Here is a 16,480-nt window from a genome sequence, read left to right as displayed (position 1 = left end):
AGTTGTGGCCCTTAGCAGGCTTAGCGAAATAGTAAGTCATGACACAAGTCATCATAACGCGAGGTATAATGGAGGAATTCACCATTACACATGTGAGACAGATGCTAAAGGGAATGAGGAGACAATATGTTGCACCGGTCTGGGGACCAAGAGGTTAAGTAGGCTTTTACAGTACTCTGGACCATGGCGTCAGATGAAATACCGTTCCCAAACTTGACCCTAGAGCTGCCGTCGTATAATCCGAGATGAGGCGGACAGCGGCCACAACGGCGTGGGCCAAGCCTGGCCACAGTCTCCTGCGCCATTCTAGCGCTGCGGCTCCCGCAGTCCGATTTATATGGTGTGGGTGCGGTTACAATGGGTGGATTCAAGGTCAGGGGCGGGGGCGTATCCGGCTGAGTGGCCGACGGAGCAGCAAGGCATCTTAAAGGCCTCCGACGGACATCCGACGGGCATGCTGGGGCCTCGGCAATTGGCTTTTACTGCTGCTGCGCCTTAGAGTGCGCAATGCGGCAAAGCACCCACTCGCACCTCTTGGATATTAAGTTTCAAAGCTTAAGGGTATAGAACAATGAATAATTTGCAGCTTATAATAATTAAAGATGTTTCAAAGTCCTGTAATGTCCGTTTCACTATAAAAACCACACTATGCGTCTTCGCCGCCCATCTGCTTAATAGTGATGTCCTTCATGGCCATTACCAGCTTAGTAAGAAGGGCTAGACTCAAGCGGTTCACCGGTCTCTTCCAGCCAAGTTCGTATGGTAGACGTTCGTTCCCTATAGTCGCGTTGTCAGCCTGTGTGTCTCTACGGATAAGCGAGCGACGATCCGGCTCTCACGGATCGCTATCAAAAAGGGAAAGGGCCGGTCGTACGGAAGAAGTACTCGACGAGGTCGGTCGGGGTGTGAACCATGTTCTTGGGATCGGTGGCGTTTAGGTCCCACTCGCCAAAGACAAACTGGAAGGCCGCCGACTCGCCGTAGATGAAGTTGGCGCCGACTTGGGGCAGGGTGAAGTCCGGATTCGTCGACGCGGAAGCGACGACGCGGGCCGTGCGGGCCCGGCTCGCCTTCGCCAAGTCGATGGTGGAACCGGTGAAGTACTGCATCGTCTCGTTCCAGGTCGCTTCGTCGAACACGTCGGCCGGGCCGAAGCGGGAGTCCATCCGACTGGTGACCCGTGTCTGTCAGCTTCTTTCTTTTCTCCAAAGGACGGTAGTGATACTGCGCGCAACGTCCGATATGATTGGGCCGCCTTACCTCAAACTGCCGTCGTGCTCGAGGATGTTGTGCGTCGTCAGGTGGTTGAGGTCGAAGCTCGTCGCGTTGGGTGCCGGGTTGGTGGGCTGCGCAAAGTCGTACAGGTCATTGACGGCCGTCTCGTCCCAGTTGAGTGCCTTGTTCAGAACGTCGATGGCCATCTTCTTGTTGATATTCTTGCCGTCGCGGGGCATGAAACCGTGATTGGCGAGCGTATTCAGCATCGGGCAGGGGCCACGCACTACGGTAGATCAGTCAGATAGACATACTCGTTTGCGAGACAGGTTGCTTTCTTTCGATGCGGATATATTTACCTTGACCCTCCACAGGCGCCCTCCACTCATGGTCATCATCAGCCAGTAAAGCGAGTGCTGGCGTGACGGCGAGCGCAACGGAAATATACGTGAGCTTCATGGTAAGGGTTTGGCTGGTGAATATCGTGCGTGACTCGTGGGTTGAGCTTTGAGTAGGCGGGATAGTGGTGAGTAAAGCCCATGTTCTGGATTGGCGACCGGCATCCTCTATATACTAGCGCGATCTTCTTGTACTCCACTCAATCCAATAGGATTTCTTCCCCTCTAACGGCATCTGTAGGTATCGTATACCTCGTACAATATATGATCATATCCGAACCCCAAGCCCCTCACGAGAGCGGGCTAATGGAGCGGCAATAGTGTGAATGCTACAAATGCCGGAAGGCTCGTCTAGTAAGCCGCCTGCTTGTCATTTAACCATAATAACTGTCCCCGAGGGAACCCCATTGTCCCAGTCATATTAGGTAGTCCCAGTTGGGCATCATGGCAGCAACACCAAGTGTCCTATCGGACAATGACTTCTGGCCCTTCTCCACTGGCCCTTCCTCTTCTCAACCTATCAGGACTGCCGGCTATCCAATCTCTGTATGCGTCGACCGCCCTGCGCGTAGTTTCTCGCCAGGTACATGCAGCCGGAATTGGTTGTGGCTTCCGAGTTGTACGACAAAGCCGATATATACGAGAAGTTCAATAGACTCAAGCTGCCACCGATCGATTAGGCAAAGATCGGCAGACTGACAGGCCCGCACCCAACGGCATCCCACCCGACCACTCCATGTGCCGGTTCTTTTTAGGTCCGGGGCACCCAGGCGTCCAATCAGCGAAAGGATGAAGGTAATGAAACCCCTTCTCCTTTTTCTTAGTCTATTCGTCTCCATGAATACTTACCGATGGCATAGGGTTACACTCGCAACATGCGGTAAGACTTACGGCCAAGTCACAATGTGGTCTCAAGCACACGAGATTTTGCGACATGGGGGAGACTTTGGGAGTGAACTCGAACTTCGATGTTCATGGCATCCAGACACCCGCATGTTGGTTTTAAAGCCTGGTCACTTTTTTCAATTCTCACTTCAAGGTGGTTGTTGTCTTTCCAGCTACCGGCGGATAAACTGTGGCCACTCATGCGTCAACAGGTGTCATTCACATGTTCTACGTGATGCTGTCAAGTACCTGGAACCTTGCCCACGTTGAAAAGAGGGCTGCGACCACCCGCGACCTCTGGTATATGGCGAGGCTTGTGGGATGAAGTGCAACAGAAGGCTTAGCAATATCAACCTCGTGCTTCCTTGCGCACACAAGGTTACTTCGACTTTCTGCTGATAAGAATAGCAGCTAACTACTATCTTGTGTTATAAAACGGTTAGAAAGGTTGTCTCCGGTTATAGTTACACTGTCCTTATAAAATGCCGTCACGACTGACAAATATGGATGCGTGGCGATCTATTGCATTCCACAACTTTACGGTCAAAATTGTTATAGCCCATCCTACATCGATAACAATAGTGGAGGGTAAGTTAAAAAGACTATAGGTTGTACAAATAAATATATAACTGAAACTATAGAACCTGTTGAAATTCGTTCTAAGCAGCCTGTTACGGCACTTCGTAATGCCCTCCTTGCAATACACTTTATATCTCTTTTAATAAATTATAAATGTTATATTTATACCCCAAATGCGGCGTCACCCAGCTTTAAACTCTCACCCTGTTATGTTAAGGTGTATTCGTTAAACTAGCTGTAGAATTAGAGGTCCTATGAGCCTATATTCAGCTAACGGAGTCGAATCATAGAATGGGTTTATCTGTCTAACAGGTAAACCAGAAAGCATGATTGTTTCAACCCGAGCCTTGACTGCATTAAACAGTGTTGACGTGACATTAACTAGAAGTGTGTTTGTTCCCTGTCGAATAAAGTCTGCCACGTCCACACGAGAGTCTACAACGTCAATGAGTAGAAGTTGCTCGTCGTTGATCCATGCAAGGAGTCATGTAAGGAGTCATGCAAGGAGTTATGCAAGGAGTGTCCTTGACGGGCCCAAAGGAGATGAAAGCACCAAGTTCGTCGGAGTCGTAGGGAAACTCAAACGTGCCGGAGTACTCGCCGACGCCGGAGAGACGCCAGGCCTTCGATTTTGGCCATCACTTGCTCTGTTTCCCCGCACGGGTCGGCTGATTCGTGGCCAGAGTCTACTCAGTCTGCAGGTCAGTGTAACAATTATGACAAGGACGTAGCTCAGGGGCTACAATACAGGATCCGAGATCAGGACGGTATTCATAGCCATCAAAGGAAAAGCTTATCCATTAAGCTTTTTCGCTCATCTCGTGCGATCCATCTCTATTCCGCGCATACCAGCGTATGCGCAAACATTCTTAGTGTTCCAGCGCCGTGACAACGCCATTGGGTTATATGAAGCGAAATCAATTAGACCTTGCTGTAACCAACCAAGTAAGACTCAACTCAGTAAAGAATAGGTTGCCAGTTAGAAGGGCAGCAGTGCCTCTGGACAGCCGAGCTTAGCAGCCGTCGCCTAAGGGCGTGGAAGCACCTATTCCATCACAGAGTAGGGTCGTAATGCTTGAGGAACTTGTCCTCTGCCTCGGTGTTCTCTCGACCTAATATCTTGTTTCGGGTCGGGTACCTCCCAAACTGCACTAATTGCTCCAGGTGTCTGTTCGTGCCCTTGATGCCCATGTCCACCCAGTCATGATCCTGCTTATTCGCACAGCGCGACTTCAACTCGGTCCATAGATAGCGAGCAGCGACGACCGAGATCAGGCTCTCACTGCTGAGCAGGGCCATGCCCAATGAAGATGCCTGGATGACCGTGACGCCTTTGTGAAAGTCCAAGGCAATAGCCTTGGTGGCGGTGTCCCAGGCTTTGGCATCACCACCAAACGCCTCGCGCGTACCGCGGAAGACGTTGCGACTGAACTGATCCAGAAGTACCACGAGAGCGACGCTAGACTCGGGGCTGAAGGCCCAATCGCTCAGCTCGTTTTGACGAGCCTTGTGAACAAGCTCGCCGAAGTCCTTCTTGATCTGGCCATCGAGCCTCCGGGGCGATGATCCATTCAATAGGGTTCCGATCGAACCAAAAGGTCAAGATGCGCTGGACATCTGGGTTGGTGGTAGCTGAGCTCATGGTGGGCAGTGATGATGCAACAAAATATCGTCTGGTATTCAGAGGACAGATGGCGGGGATTCGAAATGTAAATTGAGTAAATCTAGAGGTGAACAAAAGAGTTGGTGCAATACTTTGCATTTTGAAGCAGCAAGGGATAGGTTGTACAGAGGAGATGGCCTGGTATATATATGTGTGTGCCTTCGTCCCGTTTCGCCTTGGTTGAAGAGGCCAAGAGTACCTGCAAGCCCCGCGCCAACTGCAATAAGTCTGACATGGACAGGGATAAGCGTCAAGCGACGCGGCACACCAACACATCACGTAGTGAGACACATACCTAAGCCATCATGGTCCTGGCCAGAAGCATAATGATGCCTATGAAGGCAGCGGAAATCACCGCTGCCACTTCTCACAATCTGTTGCCCGCAAGTACTCAGAACACAGTTTGAGTGTGAAGAAGCAATGATTTTTAAAACAACATCTAGCAGACAGAATTCGAAATACGTGTAGATTTTCGTCAAGCACTGACAGTAGTGACTTGCGCATTCATGTTACACCCTGCCTTGGTGCCAACACCAAAGTTGTCTGTATCGGCCTCAAAGTCACCTGCGGCAGCATCCTTGATAATGAAGTCGAACCGTGGAACGAGGGCCGCCAGAATCATATACATCTCGGCCCACGCCAGGCTGTGTCACAACTCGTTATTAGAAGTGTTTTGCAGATTAGGTCATGTCAAGACTTACTGCATACCCAGACAAATTCTGGTCCCTCGCGAGAATGGTGCGTAGGTTGCCTCGGACGCCTTCTTTGGGCCTAGCCAACGATCTGGCTTGAATCGCATTGGCTCGGGATATATATTCTCGTCGATATGCATCAGATAGGTGGTCATCCCCACTGGAGTCCCAGCTGGGATCACCCAATCGTTGTATTGCAGGTCCTTGTTAGTAACGCGAGCTGCTCGAGTGGCAATTGCAGGACTTAGACGCATCCCTTCCATTAGTACAGCCGTCAGATAAGGAAGCTGCTCCAGGGCTTTCAAAGGATGGCTCCCGGATTCATCAAAAGATACAGTCGCAAGTTCCTGCCTGAGCCTTTGCAGTATCGGTGCACTAGTGTAGACATGGAAGATGATTAGTCGGAGAGCAGCGGCAGTGGTTTCGAAACCTGCACCAGTAGAGCTGGCGACCTCCTGGAGAATACGATCCAGAGTCTTTTCCTGGGGCGGAAGGGTAGAATGGACGATCTCGTATACTATGGTGTTCTGGATCCTGGTGTCAGGAGAGGGGGACATTGCTGCAGCCAAGGTATCCCGGGTGTCTTGTTCAGATTGCAGGAGATAGCGAAGAAATGATTGCGTGCCTTCATCGGCCGATTTCATTGCTATACTTATAGGGATAGCCTTCAACAATGGGCCAAACCAGCGTATATGCTTGGTGGTACGCCAAAAAACGCCGGCTCCTCGCGAGGCGTTCGACAAGCCGACGCCGAAGTCATCCAGGTCTAACTCGTTATAGGACTTGCCCACAATGAATTCATTCGCATTATCTCTCGTGAAAGCACTGAGGGCTGCGCCTAGATTGAAGATGGCTCCTCCGTTGAGGCTGGTGATGCGCTGGCAAAGCTTATCGACATTATTTCGCAAGAGGTCTTGCCGGGCAAAGACGTTCTGCTTGGAAAAGAAGGGCGCAATTGCACGCCGGTGGGACTTATGTGCATCGTGGCCTGTAGATGAAGAAACATCCGTCGCGTCAGTTGGACCAGGCCAGATCGGCAAGCACAATAAGCAAGCGCAGCAACGTACCGGAACCAAACAAGGTAGAATCTTTGGCGCCGAAAGCATCGTAAGCCCAGGAATACTTATCCCAGCGGCCATCCATGCGGTAGAGCGATTCGAAAAATGAGGGATCCATTACATGCAGTTCGTAAGGACTGATGCGAATGATAGGGCCTTTGGTGGGTGTGGGTTAGCGCGGAGTTCAGGCCGTACGTCTGGCGACATACCATATTCTTTATGCAGCTTTGCGATCTTGAATGTATATTTCCCATTTTGAAGAACGTCATAGTACGCCTCGTACCAGCGCGACATCGCAGCTAGCTTAGGGCCAGGAAATCTGGATAGAGGACTGAGGAACAAACGATAGAATGCGATGGTGGCGTAATAGGAGAGAGCTGCCCCAACTAGCATTTGCCAGCTAATGGCGGTCTCCTTGAACGTCATCATACTGGTTGATTGACGAGATGGAGAAGGGCTCAGTTTGCTCGCGTGCTGAATGAAGATACTGACTAGCTAAATTAGAGAACGAAAGAACCAGCACCGCGTTTAGACAGGGAGGGGGAAGGGGAATGGATGGCTTTGATGTCGAAAACAGTGGTGGTTTAGCGTTTCCCTCTCTGCCGCCGCCAACCCACATTTACTGTCATCTCTGATTGCAAGGGACCAACCAACAAACAAAGGAGGGGAGCGTGGTCTATCAGGGGCGTTGGTCTATTGAACCGATCTGTTTTCGGTGACCGGTGCCTGGTCCCGCGCGGTGTTGTTAATAATTAATTGATTGCGTATTGGTTTGGGGGCCGCTACATGTGTGTGACTTTGAAATGCAACGCTCCGTCGGGCCAATGAGGGGTGCAAATGCCGCCCACTCTCTTCCACTGCGCGAAAAAGAACATGCACGCATACGCGCATACACGCGTTTATGGATAGAGGCGTATGCAAATATAGAGAACTATTCTGGGCGAAGAGCATCTACTGCATAGTAATAGTCATAAGCTGACAGGCCTTGCACACATCCAGTTCCTATTAAATCTCTGGCGAGACACGGCGTTCATCCGTATCTTGACAGCATCAGGTATTCCATCAAGTACATGAGGAAACTAGAAACCTACTGCAATCCTTGAAAAACCCTCTACACCGTCAGCCCATAATCATCAGTCTTGCCAAACATGTCGGCTTTGCCTCCTGCCCCTCTCCCAGTCGACCCTTCCGATCTGGGTCGTGGTCCCCTGATTATGGGGCTTACCTGGACTTTCGCGAGTCTGGCCATAATCGCTACGGGTCTACGTGTTTATGTACGCAAGACTGTCGGGAACGGCATCTCATGGGACGATTGGCTCATGTGCGTCGCTGTTGTAAGTGAACTCATTTCTTCGCTGAGCCACTATTGACGTGATTGGCGTCCTTCAGCTTATTCTGATTCCCAGTGTTTCAATATTGTATACCAGTCTTTCGTTACGGTTGCCTACAGCTATGGTCTCGGGAAACACCTTAACTTGACACCGGACCAGATGATGAGTGTCTTGAAATGGATGTGGCTTGCAAATACGCCCGGGCTTCTTGTCTCTATCACTGCTCGTGTCTCAATTGCGGTGCTGCTCATCCGACTCTTTGGCATACATAGATGGCTCAAGTGGTATTTGATCATTTTCACTTCGCTCTGTACCATTTTGACTATCGTCATTATTACATGCACCTATCTTCAAAGCACTCCGGTCAGTGGGAACTGGAATCCGACGGAACCAGCGAAGAAATGGGACCCGATCATCTACATTTCGTTGGGCTATCTTGCCCAATGTGAGAACTCCCCCGCTCTCCCGTTCACAATTGGACCGCTTACTGACGGAATTGATAGCTCTATGGACTTTCTCCGACCTTACTTTCGTCTTGTTCCCCATACTGGTGATCTGGCGACTCCAGATGGCCCTTCGGCAGCGCATAGGTCTGGCTTTGCTTATGAGCGTTTCGCTTTTCACCATGGCTCTTTCTATCCTTAAGACTGTTGGCCTGAAGACCATCGGCGATCAACAAGCCGACCCCACAGCCAAAGACGTTGAGTACAACGCTTCGCTGATGATTCTCTGGTCATGCCTGGAACAAGCATGCGTCATAATCATGGGTTGCGTTCCGCCACTACGAGCCTTGGCTAAGTTGGAGGTGGCCAAGTCTCTCTCTACTTCACTCGGCAGTTTCCTACGTCGTGCCAGATCCCCTTCCACCAAATCATCCGCCGCGAAGCCTGGAGTAGACGACTGGCCCATCGACAGTCTTCAAATGTCCTCCACTCGGAATGGACATCCTAATAAAGGGTTTGGTCCGTCTTCCACAGCTGAGGCGATTTATGCCGGGTGGAATGAGAGAGGTCAGCAAGGCACCATGGAGAATAATTGCATTATCTCCACAACTGAGCTTAAGCTTGCCTATAATCAGCGCGAGGATATCGTCTGAGGGAGCGTTATGAAATTTGAAATTTTGGATATATGATTCCTTGAAACAGCTTGTTGGCGTCGTTCATTCGCTCATGGTGATCAGAAAGGTTGGCATCATCGCCCTTGTTTTGTTTTCTCCTTTCTTTTATTTCAATTTGTGGCGGATGTCTTTGGATAGCGTGGATACGTTCGTTAATTGTCATTCCTTTATGCTCCATACATTGTATTATCGTGATGCTTACTCCGGTATACATACATCAACATTTGTCCGGATTTTGTATTGAATATTAGTACCTGCTTATTTGCCTTTCCTTAATTATTTAAAATAACGTTAGAATAGGTATATCCATCTCGGTGAGTAATTTACTGGCCAAGCTTACACCATAGTGGATTTTTTCCACTATTTACATCTCAGATTCGTAAATATTACTATACAATCGGACTGGAAGGTTGGCTTAAAATTTTCTACGTGTTATGGTGGCGGCCACTGTCTTCAAGTCACAAGTGGCATAACAATCAGACCCTATGCCTAGGTGTTCCACTGGATTCAATTCATTGACAGACGAAATGAGACAAAACTATCTCCTTCGTGCTCAAATCATTTCCCATACGAACTCAAGAATCGCTAGAGCTGACCCTTTGGGCTGAATCACGTCGACGAACACGAATGCAGGGTCTGCCTCCTTGAATAACAATTTCCACTCGGGCAGTGTTCGTTCCTTAGAATTGAAAGTGTACGCCATTTCTATGTCCATTGATCTGGCATAGTGTTAGAGTGAGGCATTGCGTCACTAGGGGTGTAAGCTCTGAGAAAGGTTCACATACCTGGAAGACCTCTCCGCTCCACAGCATACCGACGTTGTTTCTGGCATCAGAGACTCCTGCACAAGGAGTCGCGAGCCACGTCGTAGCGCTGGGATTTGGGCTCTCAAAATACGAACGCAGTACTTGTCTGACCAATTATGGAAGACCCAGCGAAAGAAGTACACATCTGCCTGGACATTCTGCTGGTCGAACAGCTCATGGGCCATGAAGCGGACCCTCGCCTCTAGGCAATCGGCTTCCGCCTTCATAACAACCTGGTGCATATCTTGAACTACGAAACTCAGGCAGCGGTGACGTGCTGTAAGTGCTAGTGCGAAGTGGCCTTGGGCTCCCCCAAAGTCAACAATCTGCGCCTCGCCGAGGGAGTCCCAGTCATAGAAGTCGGTAGCATACGACAGATCAAATTCCGGCTTCGAAGTCATGACATTCATGGCATTCGAGAAGCGCACAGCTCGCTCGGGGTCTTTGGAAATGACGTCGTAGATCGTCCCTGACGTATCATGCACCAGTGTGAACCCCTATAAGTAGAGAAATCAGCTGCAGTTACCAAGTGAATATATTGCAGAGGTACTGCTTGCCGTCTCGCTTGGCTCTTGGGAGCCCGGCCACTTTTCGAGTGCATCCGCGAACTACAAGCTTTCTGTCAGTACAGTCCGTAGCAGGGTGTATTTTGCTCAGGGGAAAACATACTTTGCCCCCAGCGTTCCCTGCCTCCAGAATCTGTCCCGGCTCCGGGCATGACCTCACTGAGTCACTTTCGTAATGGTGTGGCTGGCACCGATGGGCCTCAGCCCCAGGCTTCATGAGCCACAACTAGCGACCCCTTTTAGCCCCCGGGGGGAGGCTATTGGTATGTAATTGTAAGTCAAGGTTCGCCAGTACGGTGGGAAGCAAAGAATACAAATGATTCAAGTAAATATAAGCCGATTACAGGTATACACTACATTTTCCCTCGCCAACATTTCATCTGTAATACGCTACGCAGGGACCTCTGTATAGAAACTATTAGATCTCTAAGCCACTGGCCACCTGTGGCTGCCTGTTTCCCCGTATGGGATTTATTAATAGCAAGCTAGAGTGGCATTAAATAGAGCAAGCAACATCATCGTTGCATCTCCAGCCTTTGGTCCTAACATAAACTCGGTACATCAGAATGATGTGGGAGCAGGTACCCCATTGGCTCTTGGGCTCTGTGTTCCGTTTTCTTTCTACCGTTTTCTAGGACGTATAGGGACCAGGAAACTTATCCCAGCTTACGTTAGATTCCCTTGTGCCTACCCATACCACCAGTCTGTTAGTCGCACACTGTATTCGATTCTCCGTTCCTTCTCAGCTGGCCTGCTGAGTCACCAATTCATCTATCTATATATATCTGGAACCGGAGAGCTCTTTCTCTTTCTACTTTCCCTTCTAGGAGATCAGTATTTTATGTATCATCTGAACCCTTATCTCGTGCAACATCTCCAGAAGCAATCATGGCTTCCCTTCTGATCCTCACCCCCGTCATTCTTCTACTGCTACTATGGATTGCCTCCCTGATGCCCGGTGGACGGGCCAAGAATCTTCCGCCTGGTAATGCGTTACCCTTTCATCGTGCCAGGCTGTAGGCGGAGAACGTTGACTGATCTTATCCAGGTCCACGCACCCTCCCATTTCTCGGAAACATGCACATGATACCACGTCGCCGTCTCGACCTCAAGTATGTAGAACCAAATGAATCACACGAATGTAAGTAGATGACTGACTGGCGCTTAATAAGATTCTCCCAGTTAGCCAAGATCTATGGACCCGTCTTTTCACTCAAAGTAGGTAGCGGAACCATGGTGGTCTTTAACTCGGCCAAGCCGGCCATCGAAGTCATGGACAAACAATCGTTGTACTCCAGCAACCGACCGCCCTCCTCTATCCTTTCCCATGGTGTCTTCCGGGGCAACCATCCAATGTACATGGCGCCGGCGGAACGCTGGAAGCTTCGCCGTAAGCTATATCACCAAATCCTCCAGGAGTCTGTCCTCAACAAGCTATACATTCCTCTCATCGAAGCCGAATCGTGCCAGCTCGTCCGGGATGTCTGCTCCAAGCCCGAGGATCTGATGCTCCATCCGGGTCGGTACAGCAATAGCGTTATAATGAGTCTCGGTAAGCCGGAAAAGAAGTCCATGCTAACGAAATCGGCTTGGCTGACTGACTCTCACTCTAGTTTTCGGCATACGGACCCCCTCTCACGATATGCCTCACTACCTCCAGCTGCGTCAGGTCATGACCAAGATTCTCTCGCTGGGGGAGATTGGCGCCACGCCGCCGATTGACCTCTTCCCCTTTCTCCAGTATCTACCAGAAAGACTGTGGGGCAACTGGAAGACGCGCGCCCAGGACCTCCGTGAAACCGCCCTCGGCTTGTACGGCCCCCTCGTCGACCAGGTCATGACCCGACGCAGCATGGGAAAGCGGCTAGAAACCTTTCTCGACGGCGTGCTGGACCAGAATGACAAGCTAGGCCTCAGCCGGGAAGAGATCGACGTTATGTGCGGCAATCTGCTGGAGGGTGGCACGGATACTACTGGCACGCTTATCATGACGCTCTGGCAAGCCATGGCCCTGCACCCGCACGTCCTCGCGGAAACCCACGCTCAGATCGATTCGGTGCTGGACGAGTCCACGATGCCGACGTGGGCCGACTACGAGCGTCTTCCCATTGTCTCCATGATTGTCAAGGAGCTCCAGCGGTGGCGCCCGCCAGCACGCGGTGGCTTTCCCCACGCCATGGACAAAGGTAAGAACGCGGCAGCACGAGATAGACAACGTGGTATGGAGCGCTAACAACAAATGGAAGACGTCGTGGTCGACGGCATGACAGTCCCCCAGGGCGCCACCGTGATCATCAACTCGTGGAGCGCGCACATGGACCCGGAGCGCTGGGACAGGCCGCAGGAATTCGACCCGTGGCGCTATCGCGACCAGACGCAGCTCGCGTCCGTCTACGCCAACTCGCGCGACCCTCTGAAGCGCGACCACTTCGGCTACGGCATCGGCCGCCGCATCTGCCCCGGCATCCACCTGGCCGAGCGGACGTTCTGGCTGGCCATGGCCCGGGTCTTGTGGGCTTTTGATATCCGGCCCCAGGTGGATGCGGCGACGGGCAAGCCGGTCCCCATCGACGTGGATCCCGTGACGGGGTACACGGACGGGTTCGTGAACCAGTGCTTGCCGTTCGAGGTCGACTGCAAGATCCGGTCGGAGAAGCGTAGGGAGACCATCTTCCGGGGTGAGCTACTTCATGCTTTCGATTAAGGTAATTCATTACCGGGATTTGGGCTAAGGAAGGTATACTGGCGTTTTATCTTATGTTCTAGCTTCAACGCCCGGAACATAATACAGTCCTTCTCTTAATACGGCGTACTTTACTCTCTTTCTTCTACCTTGAGTTCAACTTCCCACCTTACGCGCACTATCGTCAAGGGTTTCGGAAATGGGGGCTTATCACGGCTGTCTACAGTTGTCTACTTAAAGTCAATGCTATAAAATAAACCAAGAAAAAAGTCATTATCGGCGTTACGTGCTGACCCACCGTTAGCAAAACGGTCAGTAGAGCGAATACAGTATCGAAGGTCTACGCTTTTCACATTTATGATTGAAAGTCAAGCTCGTAGTCCGGATGGCCGGTATCTTGTTTCTCATTGCTATAGATTTCGGAAGAGCGGCGAATTACGCCAGGCTGATGTTGTGGCGCTTTTAGCGGCAAGAGGCCACGTAACAACTGACACGTTATGGACATGTCAGGATTGCATTTGTTTCACTCGGTGATAGGGTAGCCCCGGCCGCGAACAAGACAACTACCAGAGGTTCAAGTACAGATACTTCGGCACGCAAATGTATACGTATACTTGCAGCGAAGGATTCCATGTGGCTTACTCGGTGTGCAACGGGTCCAGTGAAAAGCGACCATATCAACATGTCTTATTCGCAGAACCAGCTTGTCGTAACGCTATACATGCATGCAAGTCCTACGTACGCCTCCGGAGGAGACTCATGCAGAAATCACACGTCAGCCAGGCTGTCATATAATCCGGGCGTAGTGTGACCATAGGTGAGACGGGGTGCAGCAGGGATCATAGGAGTTCCAGTCTGACTGTCGACTTGGATGGGACCCATCAAGTGCTCGATCCTTTCGGCCGGCGCCCGACCCCTTCCCAGCTGTTTGTATCGGACCAAGCGGTAGGACGCGCAATCAAGAGGTAATTCAGCTATCCTTTCGATTTTATTCGAACCGACCTCAGAGGTGAACTTGATCTAAGTAGGTCCTTGAAGCGAATAACTCCTCAGACCTATGTGCGGTGTGAAAACGCACATTCTAGCGAAAGGAATCTACGGCATTTCTGTTCTGGCAGTCATAAGAGCATCCTGGCTCACATAGAAGGCAGACACGATTAATTGAAGTGTAATACAAAGCCGGAAGTTAAATGGCTTAATTATCGTAACATCCTGCGGAAAGAAAAGTATTGCCATAGGAGCTCGATTCTATCGCATATCTAAGAGACTCCCACTAAGACCGAGTTATGCACAATCTATACTGTTCTAGCCCCAATCCAAAGAAAATCCTCCACGATTCTAGGTGGGAACAACACTAGGCCCCCCGCTATTGCCATCCGGCACAGTATAGCACCAAAGTGGGTGCCGGCCGAACACTAAGGGTACGATGTAGGCAGCGCGTGGTAGAACTGGAAGACGTTGCTGGGGTCATACTGAGCCTTGAGACGGGCGAGACGGGGAAGCTTCTTCGCCCCGTAGATGGACTCGAGGCTCTCGTCGCCCCACGCGTAGTTGACGTAGACGGTCAGGTTTCCGTACCCAGAAGTGGCGGCCAATGCGGCCCGAACGTCGCGGCCCAGCGCGTTAGCCGCTGCTTCGACAGGATCGCCGGGGGTATCCCAACGAAGCTCGATTTGCCTGATCTCTTCTATTAGCCCGCGTCTAAGCGCAATGGATGGAGAAGTAGCTCAGTGGTGTTCGGCTTCCGCATACTGAGAGAGAGAGAGAGAGAGAGGCGGGGGGTTAGGGGAGGGGAAAGCAGAAAGGCGCAGGCTCACCCGTATGTGGTGGCGTCTCTCCACGGATACGCCGTGGCGTCATCCGGAACCGCCATCACGGCCTGGTTGGGCCACGTCTCCAGCAAGAGAGCGGATTTGCGTGCGGCGGGTTGGGTATCGAAGAAGTCGGACATCTTCCTCACGACCGAGACTATGGTGGGCACGTCGAAGGTCTTGAGGTTGAAGCCGTAGACGTCGAAGATTTGCTGTTTCACGCAGATCGCGGCGTTGGCCTGGAACATGGCATTTTCGTTGAGCTTGTCCAGGGCAAGCGTCGAGACGTTTTGGAAGGGAAACGGGCCGAGGTTGAGGATCGGGGCCATCGCTTTGAGACCAGCCTCTTTGGGCCCGGCATACACAAGACTGGACAAGAGTTGCGTCTTTCCAGGCGGTCAGCTTAAGGACTGTGTCCATTCGAATATTGGCTTACCCGTTTCAATGTAGTGTTGTAAACGGCCGTCGTTTGGACAGTCAGGTCGGCGGGCATCGGCAACATGCCTGACACGGCCTTGAAGTAAGACAAGTTCTTCTCGATAGGGACAATCAGGTCCACACTCGTCCAGATCCCCCTTGTACAGGGGTTGGACCTTGTAGGTGGCCGAGGTGACGACGCCGAAATTCTGCCCAGCACCCCGGACCCCCCAGAAAAGATCCGGGTTCGACGTCTTCGATACTTCGAGCAGAGTCCCGTTAGCGAGGACGATCCGCGCCGACACGAGGGCGTCCAGGACCAAGCCTTGCAACCCGTCCAGGCGACCGATGCCTCCTCCAAGTGTGACGCCGATCATTCCCGGGCACGTTGCCGTTCCGGTCTCTGCCCAGAGGTATTAGCATAGCGCTCAGGGAAGCGCAGGCTGAGCTGGATTCTGTTTTGGATTAGGTACTCACGGATCTGGAAGCCGGCCTTGTATAGAGGCTCATAGACATCCCCAAAGCGCACGCCGGGTCCAACCGTGATTGTAGCAGCCTTTTTGTCGATGCTGATGCTATTGAGCTTGCTCAGGTCGATGGCTACACCGCCCTGCATCTTAGCCAGCGTGGTGGAAATTCCATGACGACCTCCGGTAGCGAGGAGGGGAACTTTTTGCTGCCTCGCTAGTTTAACCTGTGTCCTATTGTCAGCTTGATGACCAGATAGGCGGCTGGCGGAGGCACCATACCGCCGTGGCTACGTCGGCCTCGACGGCCGGCGTTATGGCCACGCTGTACGTGGGAGGCTTGTAGATGTCCCATCTCTCGGTTGCTTGGCGGAAGTCTGGGGATCCTTTATAGGAGATCACCGTCCCTGGGGCCCAGCGGTAGCGTGCTGCATCTGCACTGAAACTGGATTCATTGGATTGCACTGCCGCGGCAACGCTGCTGCGGACGAGAGCCAGGATGGCAAGGCCGGAGAAATGGATCACGCGCATCTTGAAACGGCTCTTTTAAATTTCGGACTTGGCTGGTTGGATGGCCCATCGTCGTCCTCTCGAGAAGGACCATCGTCGCTTTTTTATACATCTTCCACGTCCTTGGCCGGTTGGCAGACCTTGTGAGGCTGAAGGTGACAAGGAAAGCAGTCGAAGGAACTTCCAGCCCATCCATGAAGCCATCCCGGAAGGAGTCGTGATTCAAATCGAGGCGTTCACCAAGTCAGAGCTGACCGTCCACACCCATCGTATCTCGCAGGC

General features: G+C 51.6%; 7 protein-coding genes across 7 annotated transcripts; 2 read left to right on the top strand and 5 right to left on the bottom strand.

The window, feature by feature from the left end:
- Positions 1–646: 646 nt before the first annotated feature.
- PG998_010254 (Cloroperoxidase) lies at positions 647–1,674 on the bottom strand (the record flags this gene model as incomplete). Its single annotated transcript, XM_066877070.1, has 4 exons — positions 647–777; positions 875–1,170; positions 1,261–1,501; positions 1,575–1,674. The coding sequence occupies 4 exons, from the start codon at positions 1,672–1,674 to the stop codon at positions 647–649; spliced, it is 768 nt and encodes a 255-aa protein (XP_066729226.1).
- Positions 1,675–4,130: 2,456 nt separating this feature from the next.
- Positions 4,131–4,719, bottom strand: PG998_010253 (uncharacterized protein; the record flags this gene model as incomplete). The annotated part of the gene is made up of 2 exons (XM_066877069.1): positions 4,131–4,629; positions 4,670–4,719. The coding sequence occupies 2 exons, from the start codon at positions 4,717–4,719 to the stop codon at positions 4,131–4,133; spliced, it is 549 nt and encodes a 182-aa protein (XP_066729225.1).
- Positions 4,720–5,215: 496 nt separating this feature from the next.
- PG998_010252 (cytochrome P450) lies at positions 5,216–6,919 on the bottom strand (the record flags this gene model as incomplete). Its single annotated transcript, XM_066877068.1, has 4 exons — positions 5,216–5,384; positions 5,442–6,420; positions 6,500–6,646; positions 6,700–6,919. The coding sequence occupies 4 exons, from the start codon at positions 6,917–6,919 to the stop codon at positions 5,216–5,218; spliced, it is 1,515 nt and encodes a 504-aa protein (XP_066729224.1).
- A 719-nt stretch (positions 6,920–7,638) lies between these two features.
- On the top strand, positions 7,639–8,917 carry PG998_010251 (uncharacterized protein; the record flags this gene model as incomplete). Its single annotated transcript, XM_066877067.1, has 3 exons — positions 7,639–7,824; positions 7,981–8,266; positions 8,325–8,917. 3 exons carry the CDS (start codon positions 7,639–7,641, stop codon positions 8,915–8,917), a joined length of 1,065 nt encoding a protein of 354 aa, XP_066729223.1.
- A 574-nt stretch (positions 8,918–9,491) lies between these two features.
- On the bottom strand, positions 9,492–10,462 carry PG998_010250 (uncharacterized protein; the record flags this gene model as incomplete). The annotated part of the gene is made up of 4 exons (XM_066877066.1): positions 9,492–9,657; positions 9,724–10,241; positions 10,333–10,352; positions 10,414–10,462. 4 exons carry the CDS (start codon positions 10,460–10,462, stop codon positions 9,492–9,494), a joined length of 753 nt encoding a protein of 250 aa, XP_066729222.1.
- A 736-nt stretch (positions 10,463–11,198) lies between these two features.
- PG998_010249 (uncharacterized protein) lies at positions 11,199–13,014 on the top strand (the record flags this gene model as incomplete). The annotated part of the gene is made up of 5 exons (XM_066877065.1): positions 11,199–11,295; positions 11,359–11,422; positions 11,483–11,862; positions 11,924–12,496; positions 12,557–13,014. 5 exons carry the CDS (start codon positions 11,199–11,201, stop codon positions 13,012–13,014), a joined length of 1,572 nt encoding a protein of 523 aa, XP_066729221.1.
- Positions 13,015–14,408: 1,394 nt separating this feature from the next.
- On the bottom strand, positions 14,409–16,219 carry PG998_010248 (uncharacterized protein; the record flags this gene model as incomplete). Its single annotated transcript, XM_066877064.1, has 5 exons — positions 14,409–14,670; positions 14,811–15,150; positions 15,241–15,624; positions 15,699–15,915; positions 15,971–16,219. 5 exons carry the CDS (start codon positions 16,217–16,219, stop codon positions 14,409–14,411), a joined length of 1,452 nt encoding a protein of 483 aa, XP_066729220.1.
- Positions 16,220–16,480: the final 261 nt, after the last annotated feature.

This window comes from Apiospora kogelbergensis, assembly GCF_038363985.1.
Source record: "Apiospora kogelbergensis strain CBS 113332 chromosome Unknown utg000006l_segment0_segment0, whole genome shotgun sequence".
NCBI classification, from domain to species: domain Eukaryota; kingdom Fungi; phylum Ascomycota; class Sordariomycetes; order Amphisphaeriales; family Apiosporaceae; genus Apiospora; species Apiospora kogelbergensis.
Note: the sequence above shows the minus strand (reverse complement) of the source record. Positions and strands in the feature narration are given on the sequence as shown.